The sequence below is a fragment of the Triticum urartu genome, chromosome 5A, assembly GCF_056163025.1.
Source record: "Triticum urartu cultivar PI428250 chromosome 5A, HENAU_Tu73, whole genome shotgun sequence".
Lineage (NCBI taxonomy): Eukaryota > Viridiplantae > Streptophyta > Magnoliopsida > Poales > Poaceae > Triticum > Triticum urartu.
The window spans coordinates 428,049,093-428,069,576 of record NC_141877.1 but is presented as its reverse complement, the minus strand read 5'-3'; the positions used below and the strand labels follow the sequence as shown (position 1 = coordinate 428,069,576).

At 44.3% G+C, this 20,484-nt stretch overlaps 1 protein-coding gene and 1 long non-coding RNA gene across 2 annotated transcripts; both read left to right on the top strand.

Annotated features, from left to right (window-relative positions):
* The first annotated feature begins 13,699 nt into the window (after positions 1-13,699).
* LOC125507081 (uncharacterized) lies at positions 13,700-15,061 on the top strand. The gene is made up of 2 exons (XM_048671775.2): positions 13,700-14,739; positions 14,843-15,061. Exons 1-2 carry the CDS (start codon positions 13,700-13,702, stop codon positions 14,925-14,927), a joined length of 1,125 nt encoding a protein of 374 aa, XP_048527732.1. The 3' UTR covers positions 14,928-15,061.
* A 1,123-nt stretch (positions 15,062-16,184) lies between these two features.
* On the top strand, positions 16,185-19,679 carry LOC125556118 (uncharacterized). Its single transcript, XR_007305013.2, has 5 exons — positions 16,185-16,539; positions 16,607-16,681; positions 16,845-16,954; positions 18,672-18,801; positions 19,276-19,679. It is a non-coding gene; the product is annotated as an uncharacterized LOC125556118 (long non-coding RNA).
* Positions 19,680-20,484: the final 805 nt, after the last annotated feature.

Sequence of the window (20,484 nt, the reverse complement as noted above, 5' to 3'; positions counted from 1 at the left end):
ACACGGGCTGTAGGGGTGTGCGCCTTGGCCTATATGGGCCAAGGGCACCAGCCCCAAGAGGCCCATGCGCCAAGAGATAAGGAAAGGAAGAGTCCTAAAGGGGGAAGGAACCTCCTAGGTGCCTTGCGGAGGATGGACTCCTCCCTTGGCCGCCGCCCCCCTAGGAGATTGCATCTCCAAGGGCCGGCGCCCCCTCCCTAGGCTCCCTATATATAGTGGGGGGAGGAGGGCCTCTCTAAAAAAACCACGCCTTTGGTGCCTCCCTCTCCCTCTCCAACACATCCTCCTCCTCCATAGAGCTTGGCGAAGCCCTGCCGGAGTACTGCAGCTCCATCACCACCAAGCCGTCGTGCTGCTGCTGGAGCCATCTTCCTCAACCTCTTCTCCCCCTTGCTGGATCAAGAAGGAGGAGACGTTACGCTGACCGTACGTGTGTTGAACGCGGAGGTGCCGTCCGTTCGGCGCTAGGATCTCCGGTGATTTGGATCACGTCGAGTACGCCTTCCTCATCCCCGTTCTTTGAATGCTTCCGCGCGTGATCTACAAAGGTATGTAGATGCAATCCGATCACTCGTTGCTAGATGAACTCCTAGATGGATCTTGGTGAAACCGTAGGAATTTTTTTGTTTTCTGCAACGTTCCCCAACAGTGGCATCATGAGCTAGGTCTATGCGTAGTTCTCTTGCACGAGTAGAACACAATTTGTTGTGGGCGTTGATGTTGTCAACTTTCTTGCCGCTACTAGTCTTATCTTGCTTCAACGGTATTGTGGGATGAAGCGGCCCGGACCAACCTTACACGTACGCTTACGTGAGACCGGTTCCACCGACTAACATGCACAAGTTGCATAAGGTGGCTGGCGGGTGTCTGTCTCTCCCACTTTAGTTGGAGCGGATTCCATGAAAAGGGTCCTTATGAAGGGTAAATAGAAGTTGACAAATCATGTTGTGGCTTTCACATAGGTAAGAAAAGTTCTTGCTAGAACCCTTTTGCAGCCACGTAAAACTTGCAACAACAATTAGAGGACGTCTAACTTGTTTTTGCAGCAAGTGTTCTGTGATGTGATATGGCCAAAGTTGTGATGAATGATGAATGATATATATGTGATGTATGAGATGTTCATGCTATTGTAATAATAATCACGACTTGCATGTCGATGAGTATGACTACCGGCAGGAGCCAATGGAGTTGTCTTTATTTTTTGTATGACCTGCGTGTCATTGAGAAACGCCATGTAAATTACTTTACTTTATTGCTAAACGCGTTAGCTGTAGTAGTAGAAGTAATAGTTGGCGAGCAACTTCATGGAGACACGATGATGAAGATCATGATGATGGAGATCATGGTGTCATGCCGGTGACAAGATGATCATGGAGCCCCAAGATGGAGATCAAAGGAGCTATGTGATATTGGCCATATCATGTCACTATTATTGTTTGATTGCATGTGATGTTTATCATGTTTCTGCATCTTGTTTGCTTAGAACGACGGTAGTAAATAAGATGATCCCTCATAATAATTTCAAGAAAGTGTTCCCCCTAACTGTGCACCGTTGCGACAGTTCGTTGTTTCGAAGCACCACGTGATGATCGGGTGTTATAGATTCCAACGTTCACATACAACGGGTGTAAGACAGATTTACACGTGCAAACACTTAGGTTGACTTGACGAGCCTAGCATGTACATACATGGCCTCAGAACACAGAAGACCGAAAGGTCGAGCATGAGTCGTATAGAAGATACGATCAACATGGAGATGTTCACCGATGTTGACTAGTCCGTCTCACGTGATGATCGGACACGGCCTAGTTAAACTCGGATCATGTTATACTTAGATTACAGGAGGGATGTCTATCTAAGTGGGAGTTCATTGAATAATTTGATTAGATGAACTTAATTGTCATGAACTTAGTCTAAAAATTTTACAATATGTCTTGTAGATCAAATGGCCAACGTAGTCCTCAACTTCAACGTGTTCCTAGAGAAAACCAAGCTGAAAGACGATGGCAGCAACTACACGGACTGGGTCCGGAACCTGAGGATCATCCTCATAGCTGCCAAGAAAGATTATGTCCTACAAGCACCGCTAGGTGACGCACCTGTTCTCCCTGCAGAACAAGACGTTATGAACGCTTGGCAGGCACGTACCGATGACTACTCCCTCGTTCAGTGCGGCATGCTTTACAGCTTAGAGCCGAGGCTCCAAAAGCGTTTTGAGAGACACGGAGCATATGAGATGTTCGAAGAGCTAAAAATGGTTTTCCAAGCTCATGCCCGGGTCGAGAGATATCAAGTCTCCGACAAGTTCTTCAGCTGTAAGATGGAGGAAAACAGTTCTGTCAGTGAGCACATACTCACTATGTCTGGGTTGCATAACCGCTTGACTCAGCTGGGAGTTAATCTCCCGGATGACGCGGTCATTGACAGAATCCTTCAGTCGCTTCCACCGAGCTACAAGAGCTTTGTGATGAACTTCAATATGCAGGGGATGGAAAAGACCATTCCTGAAGTATTTGCAATGCTGAAATCAGCAGAGGTAGAAGTCAAAAAGGAACATCAAGTGTTGATGGTGAATAAAACCACTAAGTTCAAGAAGGGCAAGGGAAAGAAAGCTTTCAAGAAGGACGGCGAGGGAGTTGCCGCTCCCGGCAAGCAAGCTGCCGGGAAGAAGCCAAAGAATGGACCCAAGCCCGAGACTGAGTGCTTTTATTGCAAGGAAAGTGGTCACTGGAAGCGGAACTGCCCCAAATACTTAGCGGACAAGAAGGCCGGCAAAACGAAAGGTATATGTGATATACATGTAATTGATGTGGACCTTACCAGTACTCGTAGTAGCTCCTGGGTATTTGATACCGGTGTAGTTGCTCACATTTGTAACTCAAAGCAGGAGCTGCGGAATAAGCGGAGACTGGCGAAGGACGAGGTGACGATGCGCGTCGGGAATGGTTCCAAGGTCAATGTGATCGCCGTCGGCACGCTACCTCTACATTTACCTTCGGGATTAGTTTTAAACCTTAATAATTGTTATTTAGTGCCAGCTTTGAGCATGAACATTGTATCAGGATCTCGTTTAATTCGAGATGGCTACTCATTTAAATCCGAGAATAATGGTTGTTCTATTTATATGAGAGATATGTTTTATGGTCATGCTACGATGGTGAATGGTTTATTCTTAATGAATCTCGAGCGTAATGCTACACGTGTTCATAGTGTGAGTACCAAAAGATGTAAGATTGATAATGATAGTCCCACATACTTGTGGCACTGCCGCCTTGGTCACATAGGTGTCAAACGCATGAAGAAGCTCCATGCTGATGGACTTTTAGAGTCTCTTGATTATGAATCATTTGACACGTGCGAACCATGCCTCATGGGTAAAATGACCAAGACTCCGTTCTCAGGAACAATGGAGCGAGCAACCAACTTATTGGAAATCATACATACTGATGTGTGCGGTCCAATGAGTGTTGAGGCTCGCGGTGGCTATCGTTATGTTCTCACCCTCACTGATGACTTGAGTAGATATGGGTATGTCTACTTAATGAAACACAAGTCTGAGACCTTTGAAAAGTTCAAGGAATTTCAGAGTGAGGTTGAGAATCAACGTGACAGGAAAATCAAGTTCCTGCGATCAGATCGTGGAGGAGAATACTTGAGTCATGAGTTTGGCACACACTTAAGAAAATGTGGAATAGTTTCACAGCTCACGCCGCCTGGAACACCTCAGCGTAATGGTGTGTCCGAATGTCGTAATCACACTCTATTAGATATGGTGCGATCTATGATGTCTCTTGCCGATTTACCGCTATCTTTTTGGGGGTATGCTTTAGAGACTGCCGCATTCACTTTAAATAGGGCTCCGTCGAAATCCGTTGAGACGACACGGTATGAATTTTGGTTTGGGAAGAAACCTAAGCTGTCGTTTCTGAAAGTTTGGGGATGCGATGCTTATGTTAAGAAACTTCAACCTGAAAAGCTCGAACCCAAGTCGGAAAAATGCGTCTTCATAGGATACCCTAAAGAAACTATTGGGTATACCTTCTACCTCAGACCCGAAGGCAAGATCTTTGTTGCCAAGAATGGATCCTTTCTAGAGAAGGAGTTTCTCTCGAAAGAAGTAAGTGGGAGGAAAATAGAACTTGATGAAGTATTACCTCTTGAACCGGAAAATGGCGCAACTCAAGAAAATGTTCCTGAGGTGCCTGCACCGACTAGAGAGGAAGTTAATGATGATGATCAAGATACTTCTGATCAAGCTCCTACTGAAATTCGAAGGTCCACAAGGACACGTTCCGCACCAGATTGGTACGGCAACCCTGTCTTGGAAATCATGTTGTTAGACAACGGTGAACCTTCGGACTATGAAGAAGCGATGGCGGGCCCGGATTCCGACAAATGGCTGGAAGCCATGAAATCCGAGATAGGATCCATGTATGAAAAAGAAGTATGGACTTTGACTGACTTGCCCGTAGAGCGGCGAGCCATAGAAAATAAATGGATCTTTAAGAAGAAGACAGACGCGGATGGTAATGTGACCATCTATAAAGCTCGGCTTGTCGCTAAGGGTTATCGACAAGTTCAAGGGGTTGACTATGATGAGACTTTCTCACCGGTAGCGAAGCTAAAGTCCGTCCGAATCATGTTAGCAATTGCCACATTCTACGATTATGAGATATGGCAAATGGACGTCAAAACGGCATTCCTTAATGGTTTCCTTAAGGAAGAATTGTATATGATGCAGCCGGAAGGTTTTGTCGATCCTAAATATGCTGACAAGGTGTGCAAGCTCCAACGCTTGATTTATGGGCTGGTGCAAGCATCTCGGAGTTGGAACATTCGCTTTGATGAGATGATCAAAGCGTTTGGGTTTACACAGACTTATGGAGAAGCCTGTGTTTACAAGAAAGTGAGTGGGAGCTCTGTAGCATTTCTCATATTATATGTAGATGACATACTTTTGATGGAAAATGATATAGAACTCTTGGACAACATTAAGGCCTACTTGAATAAGAGTTTTTCAATGAAGGACCTTGGAGAAGCTGCTTATATATTAGGCATCAAGATCTATAGAGACAGATCAAGACGCCTCATAGGTCTTTCACAAAGCACATACCTTGATAAGATATTGAAGAAGTTCAAGATGGATCAGTCTAAGAAGGGGTTCTTGCCTGTGTTGCAAGGTGTGAAATTGAGCTCAGCTCAATGTCCGACCACGGCAGAAGATATAGAAGAGATGAGTGTCATCCCCTATGCCTCAGCCATAGGTTCTATTATGTATGCCATGCTGTGTACCAGACCTGATGTAAACCTTGCCGTAAGTTTGGTAGGTAGGTACCAAAGTAATCCCGGCAAGGAACACTGGACAGCGGTCAAGAATATCCTGAAGTACCTGAAAAGGACTAAGGAAATGTTTCTCGTCTATGGAGGTGACGAAGAGCTCGTCGTAAAGGGTTACGTCGACGCTAGCTTCGACGCAGATCTGGATGACTCAAAGTCACAAACCGGATACGTGTATATTTTGAATGGTGGGGCAGTAGGCTGGTGCAGTTGCAAGCAGAGCGTCGTGGCGGGATCTACATGTGAAGCGGAGTACATGGCAGCCTCGGAGGCAGCACATGAAGCAATTTGGGTGAAGGAGTTCATCACCGACCTAGGAGTCATACCCAATGCGTCGGGGCCAATCAAACTCTTCTGTGACAACACTGGAGCTATTGCACTTGCCAAGGAGCCCAGATTTCACAAGAAGACCAGGTGCATCAAGCGTCGCTTCAACTCCATTCGTGAAAATGTTCAAGATGGAGACATAGATATTTGTAAAGTACATACGGACCTGAATGTAGCAGATCTGTTGACTAAACCTCTCCCTAGAGCAAAACATGATCAACACCAGAATTCCATGGGTGTTCGATTCATCATAATGTAAATAGATTATTGACTCTAGTGCAAGTGGGAGACTGTTGGAAATATGCCCTAGAGGCAATAATAAAAGCATTATTATTATATTTCCTTATTCATGATAATTGTCTTTATTCATGCTATAATTGTGTTATCCGGAAATCGTAATACATGTGTGAATAATAGATACCAACATGTCCCTAGTAAGCCTCTAGGTGACTAGCTCGTTGATCAACAGATAGTCATGGTTTCCTGACTATGGACATTGGATGTCATTGATAACGAGATCACATCATTAGGAGAATGATGTGATGGACAAGACCCAATCCTAAACATAGCACAAGATCGTATAGTTCGTTTGCTAGAGTTTTCCAATGTCAAGTATCTTTTCCTTAGACCATGAGATCGTGTAACTCCCGGATACCGTAGGAGTGCTTTGGGTGTACCAAACGTCACAACGTAACTGGGTGACTATAAAGGTATGCTACGGGTATCTCCGAAAGTGTCTGTTGGGTTGACACGGATCAAGACTGGGATTTGTCACTCCGTATGACGAAGAGGTATCACTGGGCCCACTCGGTAATGCATCATCATAATGAGCTCAAAGTGAGCAAGTGTCTGGTCACGGGATCATGCATTTCGGTACGAGTAAAGTGACTTGCCAGTAACGAGATTGAACGAGGTATTGGGATACCGACGATCGAATCTCGGGCAAGTAACATACCGATTGACAAAGGGAATTGTATACGGGGTTGCTTGAATCCTCGACATCGTGGTTCATCCGATGAGATCATCGAGGAGCATGTGGGAGCCAACATGGGTATCCAGATCCCGCTGTTGGTTATTGACCGGAGAGCGATCTCGGTCATGTCTACATGTCTCCCGAACCCGTAGGGTCTACACACTTAAGGTTCGGTGACGCTAGGGTTGTAGGGATATGTATATGCAGTAACCCGAATGTTGTTCGGAGTCCCGGATGAGATCCCGGATGTCACGAGGAGTTCCGGAATGGTTCGGAGGTAAAGAATTATATATAGGAAGTGCTATTTCGGCCATCGGGACAAGTTTCGGGGTCACCGGTATTGTACCGGGACCACCGGAAGGGTCCCGGGGGTCCACCGGGTGGGGCCACCTGCCCCGGGGGGCCACATGGTCTGTAGGGGTGTGCGCCTTGGCCTATATGGGCCAAGGGCACCAGCCCCAAGAGCCCCATGCGCCAAGAGATAAGGAAAGGAAGAGTCCTAAAAGGGGAAGGCACCTCCTAGGTGCCTTGGGGAGGAGGGATTCCTCCCTTGGCCGCCGTGCATCTCCTAGGGCCGGCGCCCCCCCTAGGCTCCCTATATATAGTGGGGGAAGGAGGGCCTCTCACCTCACGCCTTTGGTGCCTCCCTCTCCCTCTCCAATACATCCTCCTCCTCCATAGAGCTTGGCGAAGCCCTGCCGGAGTACTGCAGCTCCATCACCACCACGCCGTCGTGCTGCTGCTGAAGGCATCTTCCTCAACCTCTCCTTCCCCTTGCTGGATCAAGAAGGAGGAGACGTTACGCTGACCGTACGTGTGTTGAACACGGAGGTGCCGTCCGTTCGGCGCTAGGATCTCCGGTGATTTGGATCACGTCGAGTACGCCTTCCTCATCCCCGTTCTTTGAACGCTTCCGTGCGTGATCTACAAAGGTATGTAGATGCAATCCGATCACTCGTTGCTAGATGAACTCCTAGATGGATCTTGGTGAAACCGTAGGAAATTTTTTGTTTTCTGCAACATTCCCCAACAAGAACAAGGTCTATCAGAAAATCATGTGCATAGAATTTTTAAGGAGGCCCCAATGATAGGAGTTGAAAGCTTTGTTGAAGTCAAGTTTATCAAACCTAATATGTGCTTTCCTAGAGTGATAACAGCCCAAAAGGTTAGCAACGTCAATGAAGTTTTCAGTGATATCCCGTTGTTTTTTCAACTTGTTTGGTTCCTCGTGGATGAAAAGAGGGATAAAGCATTTAAGTCAGCTGGTAAGCAGTTTGGCTAAGGCTTTAGGTGTGGGGTCAAAGGTGTGAGCTGACCTGGTTGCATCTTTGTTTGGAAGGAGGACCATGAAAGTTGAGTTGAAACACATAACATTGGCAGTGAGTTGGTGGACAGTCAATGGAAAAAAGTGGGAGAATGGCATGTTTAATAGAGTGCGAGTATATTTTCTTAGAAACTAGTGCCAAAACCATACGACCTAGGGCTAGTAATGGGGTTTATCTGAAAGAAGGCGTCATAATTTATTAGTTGAAGGAATCACAAAGACAATAGTTGAGAAATAGGGTCAAGGTACATAGACTAAAGGGAGAAGTTCTAGGTATTCTTTTGTAGCTCCAGATTTGAGAATAGCAGATTTGTGGTCGTGGTTAAAAGATTTGAACCTCTGATCTTCAATGACTTTGATTTTGTTAGTAAAGAAATGCTGAGAGAGAGAGGAGAGATGGAAATATTTTTGGTCGTCATCAATAGCTACTATAACATTTACCCTCTATTTCCAAGAAAGGTTTTTTCCTACCAACTCACTGTATTGCAAGAATAACAACAAAGTGTAGTTTTTGTTCATGGAGTGTCTTTTTAATGATTTGGAGATTTCTGACCAAGTACGATCTATGATTTGCTCACTGGGGAGTTAGAAGGCCGATTTCCTCTATAAAAGGCTAAAAAACTATTTACAATTTTGGTGGGTCGGTTATAGAGACTTGGACCAGATCTTGAGTGCAATCCAAGTATGCCATAGGGCATTGGCCAGTTAGGATTCATTATTGGGCTAGTATTGAGAAATGACCTAAAATTTTGCAATTATCATTTTGCAACTCCGGCGTGGATCGTAGTAATTTCTTATGAGGAAAGGAGATGAACTTCCTAGGAAGAAACCATTAAGGTTGTAGCTTTTAAGCCAAGTAGATGAGCTGATGAGATGGCGCATATATATGGATTATGGAAATTTCATGGTACTTTCTCTCAACTTAACTAGAGGATGTCCCAGAGTTGTTGCGAAGATCATTGCATACTATTTGAGTTCATATTGAGTATGGTGTGTGGACTATGTTGGGATTTTTTCCTAAGAGAAACTAAATTTGAGGTTTTTAGCGATCATCCTCGTCAAAGAAAAACAATATAGAAAATTTGATCTCTATCTAAGATAAAAGAGGCTTGAACATTTTGATGATCCTACATTTGACCAAAGGATAACCGGAGATATATAAAAACTCTTATTTTAAGGGATGTGTGCGACAACTCAGGCTAGCAATGGGGATTACCTAGGTGGGTATTAGACTCCCATCCCCGTCCCCGCGACAACCTTCCCATGCTCGTCCCCATACCCATCTGCGGGGATAAAAATGTTCCCATCATCATCCTCGTCTGGTTTTTTATCGGCATGGGGAAACCCATGCACATATTCAACACCAACGTTCAATAGCATTTAAGTAGGAAAAAGCATTTCAGCACAATGAATAATATGTTGTGGCCAGGTTAGGCTTTTCTTAGGGCTTTTTGGCCAGAGGGGTGGGGGATGGGTGGAAATTTGAGTGGGCAAGTGGAAATTACATGTGGTCTACTAATTTTAGAGCCCACATGTTAGGCCTTCACGAGTAAGGTGGGAAATGGGCATGGATAATGGTATCCCATCCCCATCCCCGTCTTGCATGTTGGGTAAGGTATTTGACCCACCAGCTCCCCCGTGGGCATTAAAGATGGCACATATTCCCGTCCCCTAATAGAGCAATTACCAAAGGGGACACAGATAACGGTTAACCATTCTAGTTTGAGTGACAACAATGAGAAACTAGGCGTTAAGCATGTGCATGATGCTTTTTCATGTGGCCTATGGAGATGACAACAATGAGAAACTATGCGTTAAGCATGCATGACTTGTGGAAGGGTTGCATGGATAGAAAAAATTACTACCTCCTTCCTATTTTATTAGGCCTACGTGTATCCCTAGATTAACAATTTAAACAACGTAGTACATTTTATATATCACAAAAAAATATATTAGAAACTTAAAATGGTATATTTTCTAGTGGTATAAATTTTGGATATATTGCTTTATTATATTAGTTAAATTGTTAATCTAGGGATACACGTATGCCTAATAAACTGAAAAGGAGATGGTGGTAATTATTTAGGAATAAATGATTTTTGTGTAAGTGGTAGATGTGTTTTATCTCCATTGAATCAAGTGTTCATGCCTTAGTTATCGACATAGCATTGAAATTCCGATCCAGCCATCCATTTCAAATTAGGAACTCTTATTCTACATCTAGTTGACTTGCATGTTATATCGTTATGGACACCACATATTCAATTCAAGCTTCAAGTCACAAGTTGAAAGGAATTGTTTGACGTTCTGACCCAAGCGAAAAAGGCTACTTTTTCGGAGAATGGGTACTCTCAAATATTTTGCACCTAGCTACATCACACGCGTTTGGACCTCACCCTTAAATTGTGATGATATTCTTATAAACTTGTGTATATTTCACTTGTTCCTAACCTCGCAAGAGACAAATATCATCGACACCTTTTTAAGGGGAAGGCCATCTTGGCTAGCTTTATTAAATTTAAACAACGCTTACATTGTCCGCTAATAGTTCAGAAATAAAAGCCAAAGGTGCGTGCAACCACAAATTCGGTGGAACAACATGACCATTCTGTTCCAGGACATGAGCTACTTTATTACAATCGCGATGACAATGCTCTATCATGACCTTCCCGAAGTTAATTAACAGTAACCGACACTCTTCAAGAATTGGAGTTGCCACAGTTGAGTGTCCAGAATTGTTTTGGAGAGCCTCTACCAAGATTAGGCTATCAGACTGTACCAAAATAGAATTACTTCCCACAATATTAGCAAGCTTTAGGCCTTCAGCCAGGGTTGTAGCCTCCGCAGAGAGAACCTTAGTAGACTTCTTATGAAGATTAGTATACGTGAAGTTTGTTCAAAAAAAAGTATACGTGAAGTTGGTATTATGTTGCATTTTCCTAACCTCGGTTTATATAATTCATATGAGAGGTATGGTTTACTTCGTGAAACATTTCCTAAGCAGATGGACTTGACTTAATTTGTGTGAAATGCATGTAGAATTTTTACTAAACTGCATTGCAGGATGACTACTTTCTAAAACCGATGGGAAAACCTCTAAAAAACCAATTGAAAATTTATGCTAAAAACTTACTGAAACCTATGCAACTGGAAATTGTGTGAAATGTCTTGAATTTTAACTGAAATGGTTGTGTGTTTGTGAGAAAGTTAAGTAAAATATTTTTGTAATATTATAAAATATGTCCACTATTGTTCTAAAATGTATATGGAAATTATGTTGAAGTTTCAATCGAAATGTGTCTGGAAGTTGAATTTTTGAACATATGAACCATTGAAACACAATTGTCATTGATCTGGAATGTACCTGTAACTACTCTCAAATACATTTGTATTTGATCACATGTGAAATTGGTGTATAGATGTTTGAAATATTTGTGAAAACAATAAAAAAGGGTTGGCATGTACTTTTTGGGTGATTTTACGTTATTAACGGGATTTTGTTCATTATAATAGGATTAAGTGTCCTAATTTATGTGAGATTACTGAAGATAATACTCTCTCAGTTTCTTTTTACTTCGTATATTAGGTTCGTATTAAGTGAAACCTTTTGAAGTTTGACCAAGTATATAAAAAAACTAACATTTACAATACAAAATCAATATCATTGGAGTCATCATGAGATATACTTATATATTGTATTTATTTGATATTACAGGTGTTCACCTTTTTCAATATAAATTTGGTCAAACTATACATAGTTTGACTTAAGGCAAACCTAATATCCAAATGAAAAATGCAAAAGAAGTACATCACTAGACAACCTTGGACCATGAGATGCATGCTACCGTACCGATGTTATATGGATGAAACCCAACTAACGCTTTTAATATCAACACATATGGAGATTGTTTTCTTTTTTGCGATGTGAGGGAGGTGCTTTGCCAATTTTGTTGAGATAGGAAAAGGAAAAAAATGACCCAATTTATAAGGGAAACTCGGTCGAAAACCAACTGAAACAAGGAAAAAAAGATTAAAAAAACAACACAACAGAACCCTGGCGTGGATTCCAAACATTCGACTGCCACTTAACTTGACCTCCATCGGGAGAGAAAGAGAGTGAGATCTCCAGAAACACCACCAAGAAGGGAATCGGTGTTGTCTTCGCCGGCATCGACCCCTGTCAACGACAAAGCTTCCGTTTAGACCCGCACATGACTGCCCCACCTAACCTCCAAAAAATCCAGCCCTACCAACGACCACTACCATTGTCCTCACTTCGATCGGACACGGCCCAATGATGAAAGACACACTCTTCGGTAATGCCTCCCAGGAGGGGAGGGGCGCCCATGACCGACCACATCACTGTCAACAATCCCTATCGAATCTGATTTTTTGCCCAGAGATTAATGCCTTACCAGTGTTACCACCTTCACAGTCCCTTGGAAGGGAGCCTAACCACTGCAAACTTGCGAAACCAAGCCACGTCTTCGCTCGTATTCATCAATGGGAAACATGTCGACAGGAGTAGAAGGATAAACAACCACACCACGCCGTGGAGGAAAGCAAGCACACAACGAAGTAAAGAACATACCTGGCTGCCGCCTGGTCCACGCGGGTAATGTCTGCCAGAGGCTACCAATGAAATCGAGAGGGAGGAGGTGTTGGAGGATTGCTAGGCGGGGCGGTGAGGTCGTCGCCTGTGTCCCCTTTCGGAGGGGGGGGGAGCAACTATTAGCTTCGTATTATTTATGTGTAAGAGAAGATGCAATTTGAATATATGGTACTCTGTTTTGAATGATTTGATTTGTAAGATTCTACCATGAATGGCAAAAAGTGGTAGTTGGCTCATGCTCAATTTGTAATGAACTTGAGGTAGTTTAAACAAATGATAACATGATTGCTTAAATGACCAACGAATCGCCTAATATCTGTGTGGTTTCCCATCTATAACTAATAATGCGAACGTGCAATCGTTAATATTAGGAAATATATTAATTGCACACAGATATTATGTAGTAGGATATTTTTCGCATGTTAATTGTATGATTATCACCGACTTTGATATTTAATATAATATTAATTACATGCTAAACATGTTGATCGCTCGCCATTTGATTAATCTAGGTCATTGGATTGTCCTAGTTTTATGGCTAAAATTAGTCGGATTTATCCATTTGGGCCTTTTTATATTTGTATATGTATAGATATAAATATATAGATAAAGGTAAAATATAGCGAACTGAGTCTAAATCAGATGGTTAGGTTCTTTGTGGAACCAGCCCATCAGGGTTTCGACACTTGACGCTGGTGCTCATATTTTCCTGGATTATTATTTTAGTCTTTTTGACAATGTTCATTCAGTAGGGGATACATTCCCGTCGACTATATGAAAACATGTGGTGACTTCATCAATCTTCAGATGTTGTGTCGGCTCAGTCTTTCGGAAATGTTCATAAGGGTAGGGTGTGCGTGCGTGCGTTTACATGAATGAGTGTATGTGCATATGTACAAGTGTGCATCCTTGTAGAAAAAGATATAGATAAAATCTCACAACTATCAAAAGATAGCAATACTTTTCGTTCCAGAAAGTAAAGGATAATAACAAGTTAATTCATCGCTAGGAGACCGCAAAATTAGGATTTTCTGACGATTCTGTTCCCTCAAAAAAGAAAGTGACCGCACCCGTCCGTCCACATTCTCCGCCTAACTGAACGGCCGCAGTCCACGACCCTATACGGATGGGAAGCAAGGCAGCGCCGCCGCCGCTGGCTGAACACCGCTCGTCGCCTGTCATGGCGGCCTCCGCCACCACCGACGGTCCACCCTTCCCCATCTACATCTCATCCGACGAGGACGAGGACGTAGCAGTCCTTGGCTCCTCCAGCAGCCCCGAGGAGATCCAGATCCAGCAGGCCATCCTCCTCTCCATCGGCCTCTCGCTTGACACGACCGGCATCCCCTCCTCCTCGGCCTCCCTCTCCGGAACCGACGTCGCCATGACAGACCGCAAAGGCAAGCGTAAACTACGATCGGAGTCGCCACATCAAGTCATAGATATAGATGATAATGATAGGCAAGAAGTCATCGATGTAGACGACGATGACAGCCTGATCTTCATCAAAGAGACGGGCAGCGGGAAGTCGAGAAAACCACGTAACGGCGGCCTGTTGGAGGTCGGCGAAGGTTCCCACAGCGCCACGATCATGAAAGAGTTCTACTGCACAATCTGCATGGAGACGCTCCCCGGCGTCGAGCGCTTCCCCGTCGCCGGGTGCGCGCACGCCTTCTGCGCGGGCTGCGTGAGGCAGTACATCGCGGCGAGGGTCGAGGACAACCTGCTGTCCATGGGCTGCCCCGATCCGGGCTGCAAGGGCGGCGTGCTGCACCCGGAGGAATGCCGGGACATCGTCCCGCCTCAGCTGTTCCAGCGCTGGGGCGCCGCGCTCTGCGAGCTGGCGCTCGGGGAACTCAAGTTCTACTGCCCCTTCAAGGACTGCTCGGCGCTGCTGATCGACGACGACCCCGGGCCCGGCGACGGCGGCGCGGAGGCGCTCACGAACGTGGAGTGCCCACACTGCAACCGCATGTTCTGCGCGCAGTGCAAGGTGCCGTGGCACGACGGCGTGGACTGCGCCGAGTTCCAGCGGCTCGGGAAGGACGAGCGCGGGCGGGAGGACCTGCTGCTGAGGAAGGTTGCGCAGGAGAGGAGGTGGCAGAGGTGCCCCCGGTGCAAGATGTACGTGGAAAGGGTGGCCGGCTGCCAGCACATGAGCTGCAGGTAAACTACCAACTAACTCTGCCTGAATCTGCAGCGAACACGAAAATTACGTTCATGTGCAACGGAGTACAAACTAGGCCAGTTTCTTGTTTGTGATCTGCAGGTGCGGGCACTCCTTCTGCTACCTTTGCGGCGGCTCCACGAGGAGCGGTGGACATCGTTGCAAAGGCAGGCGTACTGCTTACTGATCTGCATGGTGAATGATGTGAAGATCGATGCTCAAGTCGAACGGGTACTTGAGGGGAAGGAAATTACTACTATCAGTGGTGACCTAGTGAGCAATGCCCCTGCATCTCTGATGCCATTTTGAGAAGTACGCATGATCACCTCTATCGTGGCATGATTGAGACTAGCTTGGGCTTGTCATTTTCTGTAAATTTGTTATGGTTACTTGTGCGAAGGAGCTACTAGAAGGCAGCTCATGTGGTCCTATATCGTGGGAAACACTTGCATTTGGGTCTATGAAATTCCACGCAACCTTCTGGCAGATGTGTTTTCTCTCAATTTAGTTTTGTGTGTGTAAATCTATGAGCTCTCAATGTGCACTATATTGTGTCGAGTTCAAAATCATGTGATAAATTTCTAATTGATTTACCTAGTGCCACCCAACGGCTCAACTGCGTAGAATAAACCCAATGGACTAGGTGCAAAACGTGAATACCTTTTTGAATTCCAAATTGCAAAACTAGCTTCCTTTTAAGCAAGTGTTCAAATCGCAGTAGGTTTGAGTAGTTGTATTCTTTGCAAGGAGAGCTTTTAAAAAACAGATGTATGCGTGTCACCCATCCATAGAACCATGTGAAGTGGAGGTTTGCTACTCATGTATATGTAACAAACATGACAAAATTGAAAAAACAATGGAACGTCTCTAAGCTTAACACTAAATGTACACTATTCTAGCAATGGGACAACATGTGTACAATACATATGTGTCACTTCAAAAAGTGCAAAAAATCATTGCAATACATACCGTGCACTCTTTCTATGTTCGGGCCTATTTGGTGTTGTGACGTGCCCGTGTTGGCATGCTACACGGTGTCGGGCCGTGCCGCCCATTTGCCAAAATCCCTGGCCCAACATGGCACGGTATCTCGGGTCGTGTTGGTCACGGGTTGTGTCGTGCTGAAGGAAATATATCTAAAGGCAATAATAAAATTGTTATTTCACTATTAAAAAAATGCTTATACATAGGACTTTACCAATAGCATCTGTTTGGGAACCCACGCTATTGGTAAATATCAGTAGCGCTTGGTACAAAATGTGCTGCTGGTATTACTTAGCAGCAGCGTGGGTTTTTTTGGCAGCGCTACTAGTAAGTGTGCCACATCACACTCTCAGATTAACATATAGTAGCAGCGTGGGTGATCAATCCAGCGCTACTGCTAAAGACATAGCTGTAGCGCCTGGTTTGCAAAACGCGCTACTATCACCACGCTACAAAAATATCCACCCAAGATCCAGATCCAGATCCCTCCACCCCCGGCCTCCCTTCCATCCCCTCTTTCTCTCCCCCGCGACTCCTCTCGCCGCCGCCGTCTCCGGCTCCGGCCGCGATTCCGGCGAGTTCCGGCGGCACGCAGCACACCGCCGAGACCCCCTCGCTCCGGCGCTTCCTCCCATCCGGCAGATTCGCTAGCTCGATCGCAACCCCAGCCCCGTGGCTAGGGTTGGGTTGCGGGCGGGGCCTACTTCCTCGCCGGCCGGCTCGAGTTGGCCATATCCACGGCGCCGTCCTCCTCCACGACCTCAAGCCCTCAGGATACGTAGGCGCTCGCAGCCATGGAATGGATGGATCCATGGGTACGAATCCCTCCTCTCTCACTTCTCCCTGCCTCCCTCTCTGACCCACCACCGTCTCCATGACCAGGACTAGTCCGACGCCATGGAAGGGCATGAAGGGCCACCAACAGCAGCTCCCTCCGGTCTTCTCCCACCATGGAAGGTATCACCCATGCTTGTCCACGCCATCCATGCCACATTCCAAGCCTTGCTGCAACTTACATCTTCAGACCAGACACAAATCTCAAGCTTTTGTTCCTTCTTCGGGAAACTGCACATTCATCTCCAGCTTGTTGATACTAACTTGATAATGTTCCTGTCCTCAGGCATCCATGGAAGCCGCCGCCGCTGCTCCGACCCCGCTGCCAACGCCCCATGGAGACTCTGCTCTGTCTCGTGTCCTGCGTGTCCTGGCCATCAAACCAATTACCCTGAGGTGTTTCTTCTTTTCACTAGTGCAACAATTTGTGTGCGCGTGTGCGTGTGCGTCTACTATGAGTGAGATTTGACAACACAAGATGAGCTCTTGTAGCGACGATTGATTCTCTGATGTTCACACAAGTCCATGCCAATTTTGTCTTGTCTTGATGATTCATTCCAACGCTTTACTTTCGGTTTTTCAACAGGGAAGACATCGATTTGATTTGGGGGGAGGTGACGTACACCAAATAGAAATTCAGAGTTGTAGATGTTCATGAGCTGATGTCATTGCTGACCTTAGTCAATTTTAATTTGATCCCGCGACTAGCAATCCAGTAAAATCCCTTCGTTACAAACTAATTGAAGTTCAGTACAAAAAAATCAATTGAAGTTCTAACGCTGTGCTAAGTCAAACTTCTTCAAGTTTGACCAAGTATATAAAAACTATTTCAACATCTACAACACCAATTTAGTTTCATCATAACATCGTGCTCTCCTCTCCCAACCCACTCGCCGCTGGTGAGTACTATCACACAGAGGAAACTATGTTGCTCTTCTTTTACTTGTTTTTTGAGGAAGCTATAGCCTGCCGCATGTGCATGGTAGATTAGTTCTGCAAGTAGGTAGTATCTTGATTTCCGCTGGACATGTAGCCACGGAGCTGAAAAAATTGCTGCTTTGCGTAGGTTCATGGCCCTGCTATGTGCTTGCTCCTGTCTATGTCCATGAGCAACAGCAAAATCAATCGTTTAGTAGCATATCATTCTTAGACCTTAGTGCTTGTCCTAGAAACTGGATATACTGGACTCCATAGTGCTAGTGCACTTTCATTTTTGTTAAGTTTGTACACCCTGCCTGAGAAAGCAATAGCCGTCACTTAGATTTTTGTTGGGTTCCTTATCTAGGATGAATTGGTTTATTGATGTTTAATGTTCCCCGCTTACAGATTCTCGCTTAGAGATACCAAGCTTGTTCTCCGAGAGTTCGAGAAATGTGGCGTTATATTGAGACATCTCTCTGGACCAAGAGAGGGTAATTGGATAATTAGTAATTCTGAACATCTTTGTAGCTTGCAAAAACCAGATTGCAAGTAATTCTGAGCATCTTTGTAGCTTGCAAGAACATATCCAATTTGATTGATTGTAGGCCCGTATCCAATTGGATTCATTCACAGTTTCTTTGCCTTGAGTTTCAATCAATTGTACTCGTGTAGGTATGTTTATATCATACTTTTGCAATGGATAAAAAATAATCTAAAGGTGCAGTTGTAGTAGTTTGGTCTTGCTTTCTTTTGTTTACATTGGCTAACTTGATATTGTAACAAACAAGAGCAGAAGACACTGATTAATGCTGATGATTTAGTAACTACAATTTTTTGTGTTTTTCTTTGCCTTGTCCCGCCCAGTAATGTATTCTATTTGTCTGCGAAGACTTAACTTGGTGCCAAACATTGCGGCGCCAAGTAAACACAGTACCCTGCCTGATGTGGTACTATATATCGCGAATACCCTAACAAGAAATCTGCTAACACAAAAAACTTATGGCAATGCCAGTGATGATGTTTTGAGAATTTATTGACTTGTGATTTACAGAAGAAAAAAATATTCTTTTTCATATGCAAAGTAATTTAGTTCGCATATGCATTTATGTGTTTCTTTTGGACTTCATGTTTTTCTATGCACTTGTAAAATCTATATGCATTCTTATATAACTATTCTCTGCACTTTTCGCAGCTACCGAAACGCCAGAACTGCTCTCTTTGATGGCATTAAAGAAGGTGGAATACGAGTACCAGCTTATTCTTCACATGAGAATGAGTGAGCTATGGATGGATTCCAAGATCGAGTCAACATTCTCAAGAGGGTGAGTGCCACATAATGATTGAATATCCTAATTCTTCATCTTCGTTTTTATGTAAAGAGTTGGTGTTTTCACATATTTATTATGCGTATTTATATTCTCAAAAAAAAGATGGTGTGTCTTTATCTTTTAACTACATCGCTTAGCTAAGATCGTAAGAAGATATTTGTAGTTGTATGCTTTCTAAAAAGGAACATATTTTCCTCACAAAACTAAGAGACGACTAACTTTAGGAATTGCAACTTTATAGATAGTACTTATCTAGATTGGTATCCATGGCAACCATGTGCTTTCTTGGACCATTTAGTTTGAATAGCCAGTGAGGAATTAAGCATATATTTCTGGCATGAGCTCTTTTAAATTGCTAGATGAGAAGGAAACTTAACTTAGTGGGTCATGTGAATTGTAATATACTATTTGGTTGAACTGATTATATTTGCATACTAACAAGTTTTCATTTTCCCGGCGTGGACGTAGGGGTGATCGACGCTACCTAGCGCAGCCCGGTGGGCGCTGTGCTCTTCAACCCGGTGAAGCTCGGCGGCCACGTCGCACAGACGATCGTCCAGTTGATCGTGACGCCGAAGGTCGCCGAGGTGGAGGACCTCGACGCCACCGTCCGGGGGAGGGAGGATTCGGGTCCACCGGCGCCTGAACTCCGAGCCTTGGTAGATACATCTAGAGAAGTGGTTTGTTTAGGTTGGTGGTGAACACTAGGGAAGGCACCCACGTTTCGATGATGGTTGTGTGTCTTGAGAATGTTCTGTGACGTTGGTTTGGTTTCCACTGGACGTATTGCCATCCATGAATACTACATCTAATTTTTTTTAATTCCTAAATTGTTAGTAGTAGCGTGGGAAATAAGTGAGCGCTACTAGTAGTTAGGTTAGTATTAGCGTGGAAAATAAGTGAGCGCTACTAGTAGTTAGGTTAGTAGTTAGCGCGGGTGCACCAGCGCTACTACTAACTTTTTAGTAGTAGCGCGGGTGCACCTGCGCTACTACTAACCATTTAGCTGTAGCGTGATAGTAGTAGCATGGGTACCAACGCCCAATGCTACTAGTAGGCAGTTTTCTAGCTCTACTACTAGCCTTTTTCCTAGTAGCGTTTATATTTCCTTATATTATAATAAATGTTTATTATTCATGCTAGAATTGTATTAACCGGAAACTTGATGCATGGGTGAATACATAGACAAAACAAAGTGTCTCTAGTATGCCTCTACTTGACTAGCTAGTTAATCAAAGATGGTTAAATTTCCTGACCATAGACGTGTTGTCATTTGATGAATGGGGTCACATTATTAGGATAATGATGTGATGGACAAGACTCATCCGTTAGCTTAGCATAATGATCGTTAAGTTATATTGCTATTGCTTTCTTCATGACTTATACATATTCCTTTGACTATGAGATTATGTAACTCTCGAGTACCGGAGGGACACCTTGTGTGCTATCAAACATCACAACGTAACTAGGTGATTATAAAGATGCTCTACAGGTGTCTCCAAAGGTGTTTGTTGGGTTGGCATAGATCGAGATTAGGATTTGTCACTCTGAGTATCGGAGAGGTATCTCTGGGCCCTCTTGGTAATGCACATCATGATAAGCCTTGCAAGCAATGTGACTAATGAGTTAGTTGTGGGATGATGTAATACGGAACGAGTAAAGAGACTTGCGGGTAAT

Coding starts and splice junctions, on each gene's coding strand:
- LOC125507081 (XM_048671775.2), top strand. CDS start 13,700: ATGGGAAGCAAGGCAGCGCCGCCGCCGCTGGCTGAACACCGCTCGTCG. Junction 14,740..14,842: donor TGCCAGCACATGAGCTGCAG/GTAAACTACCAA, acceptor TGTGATCTGCAG/GTGCGGGCACTCCTTCTGCT.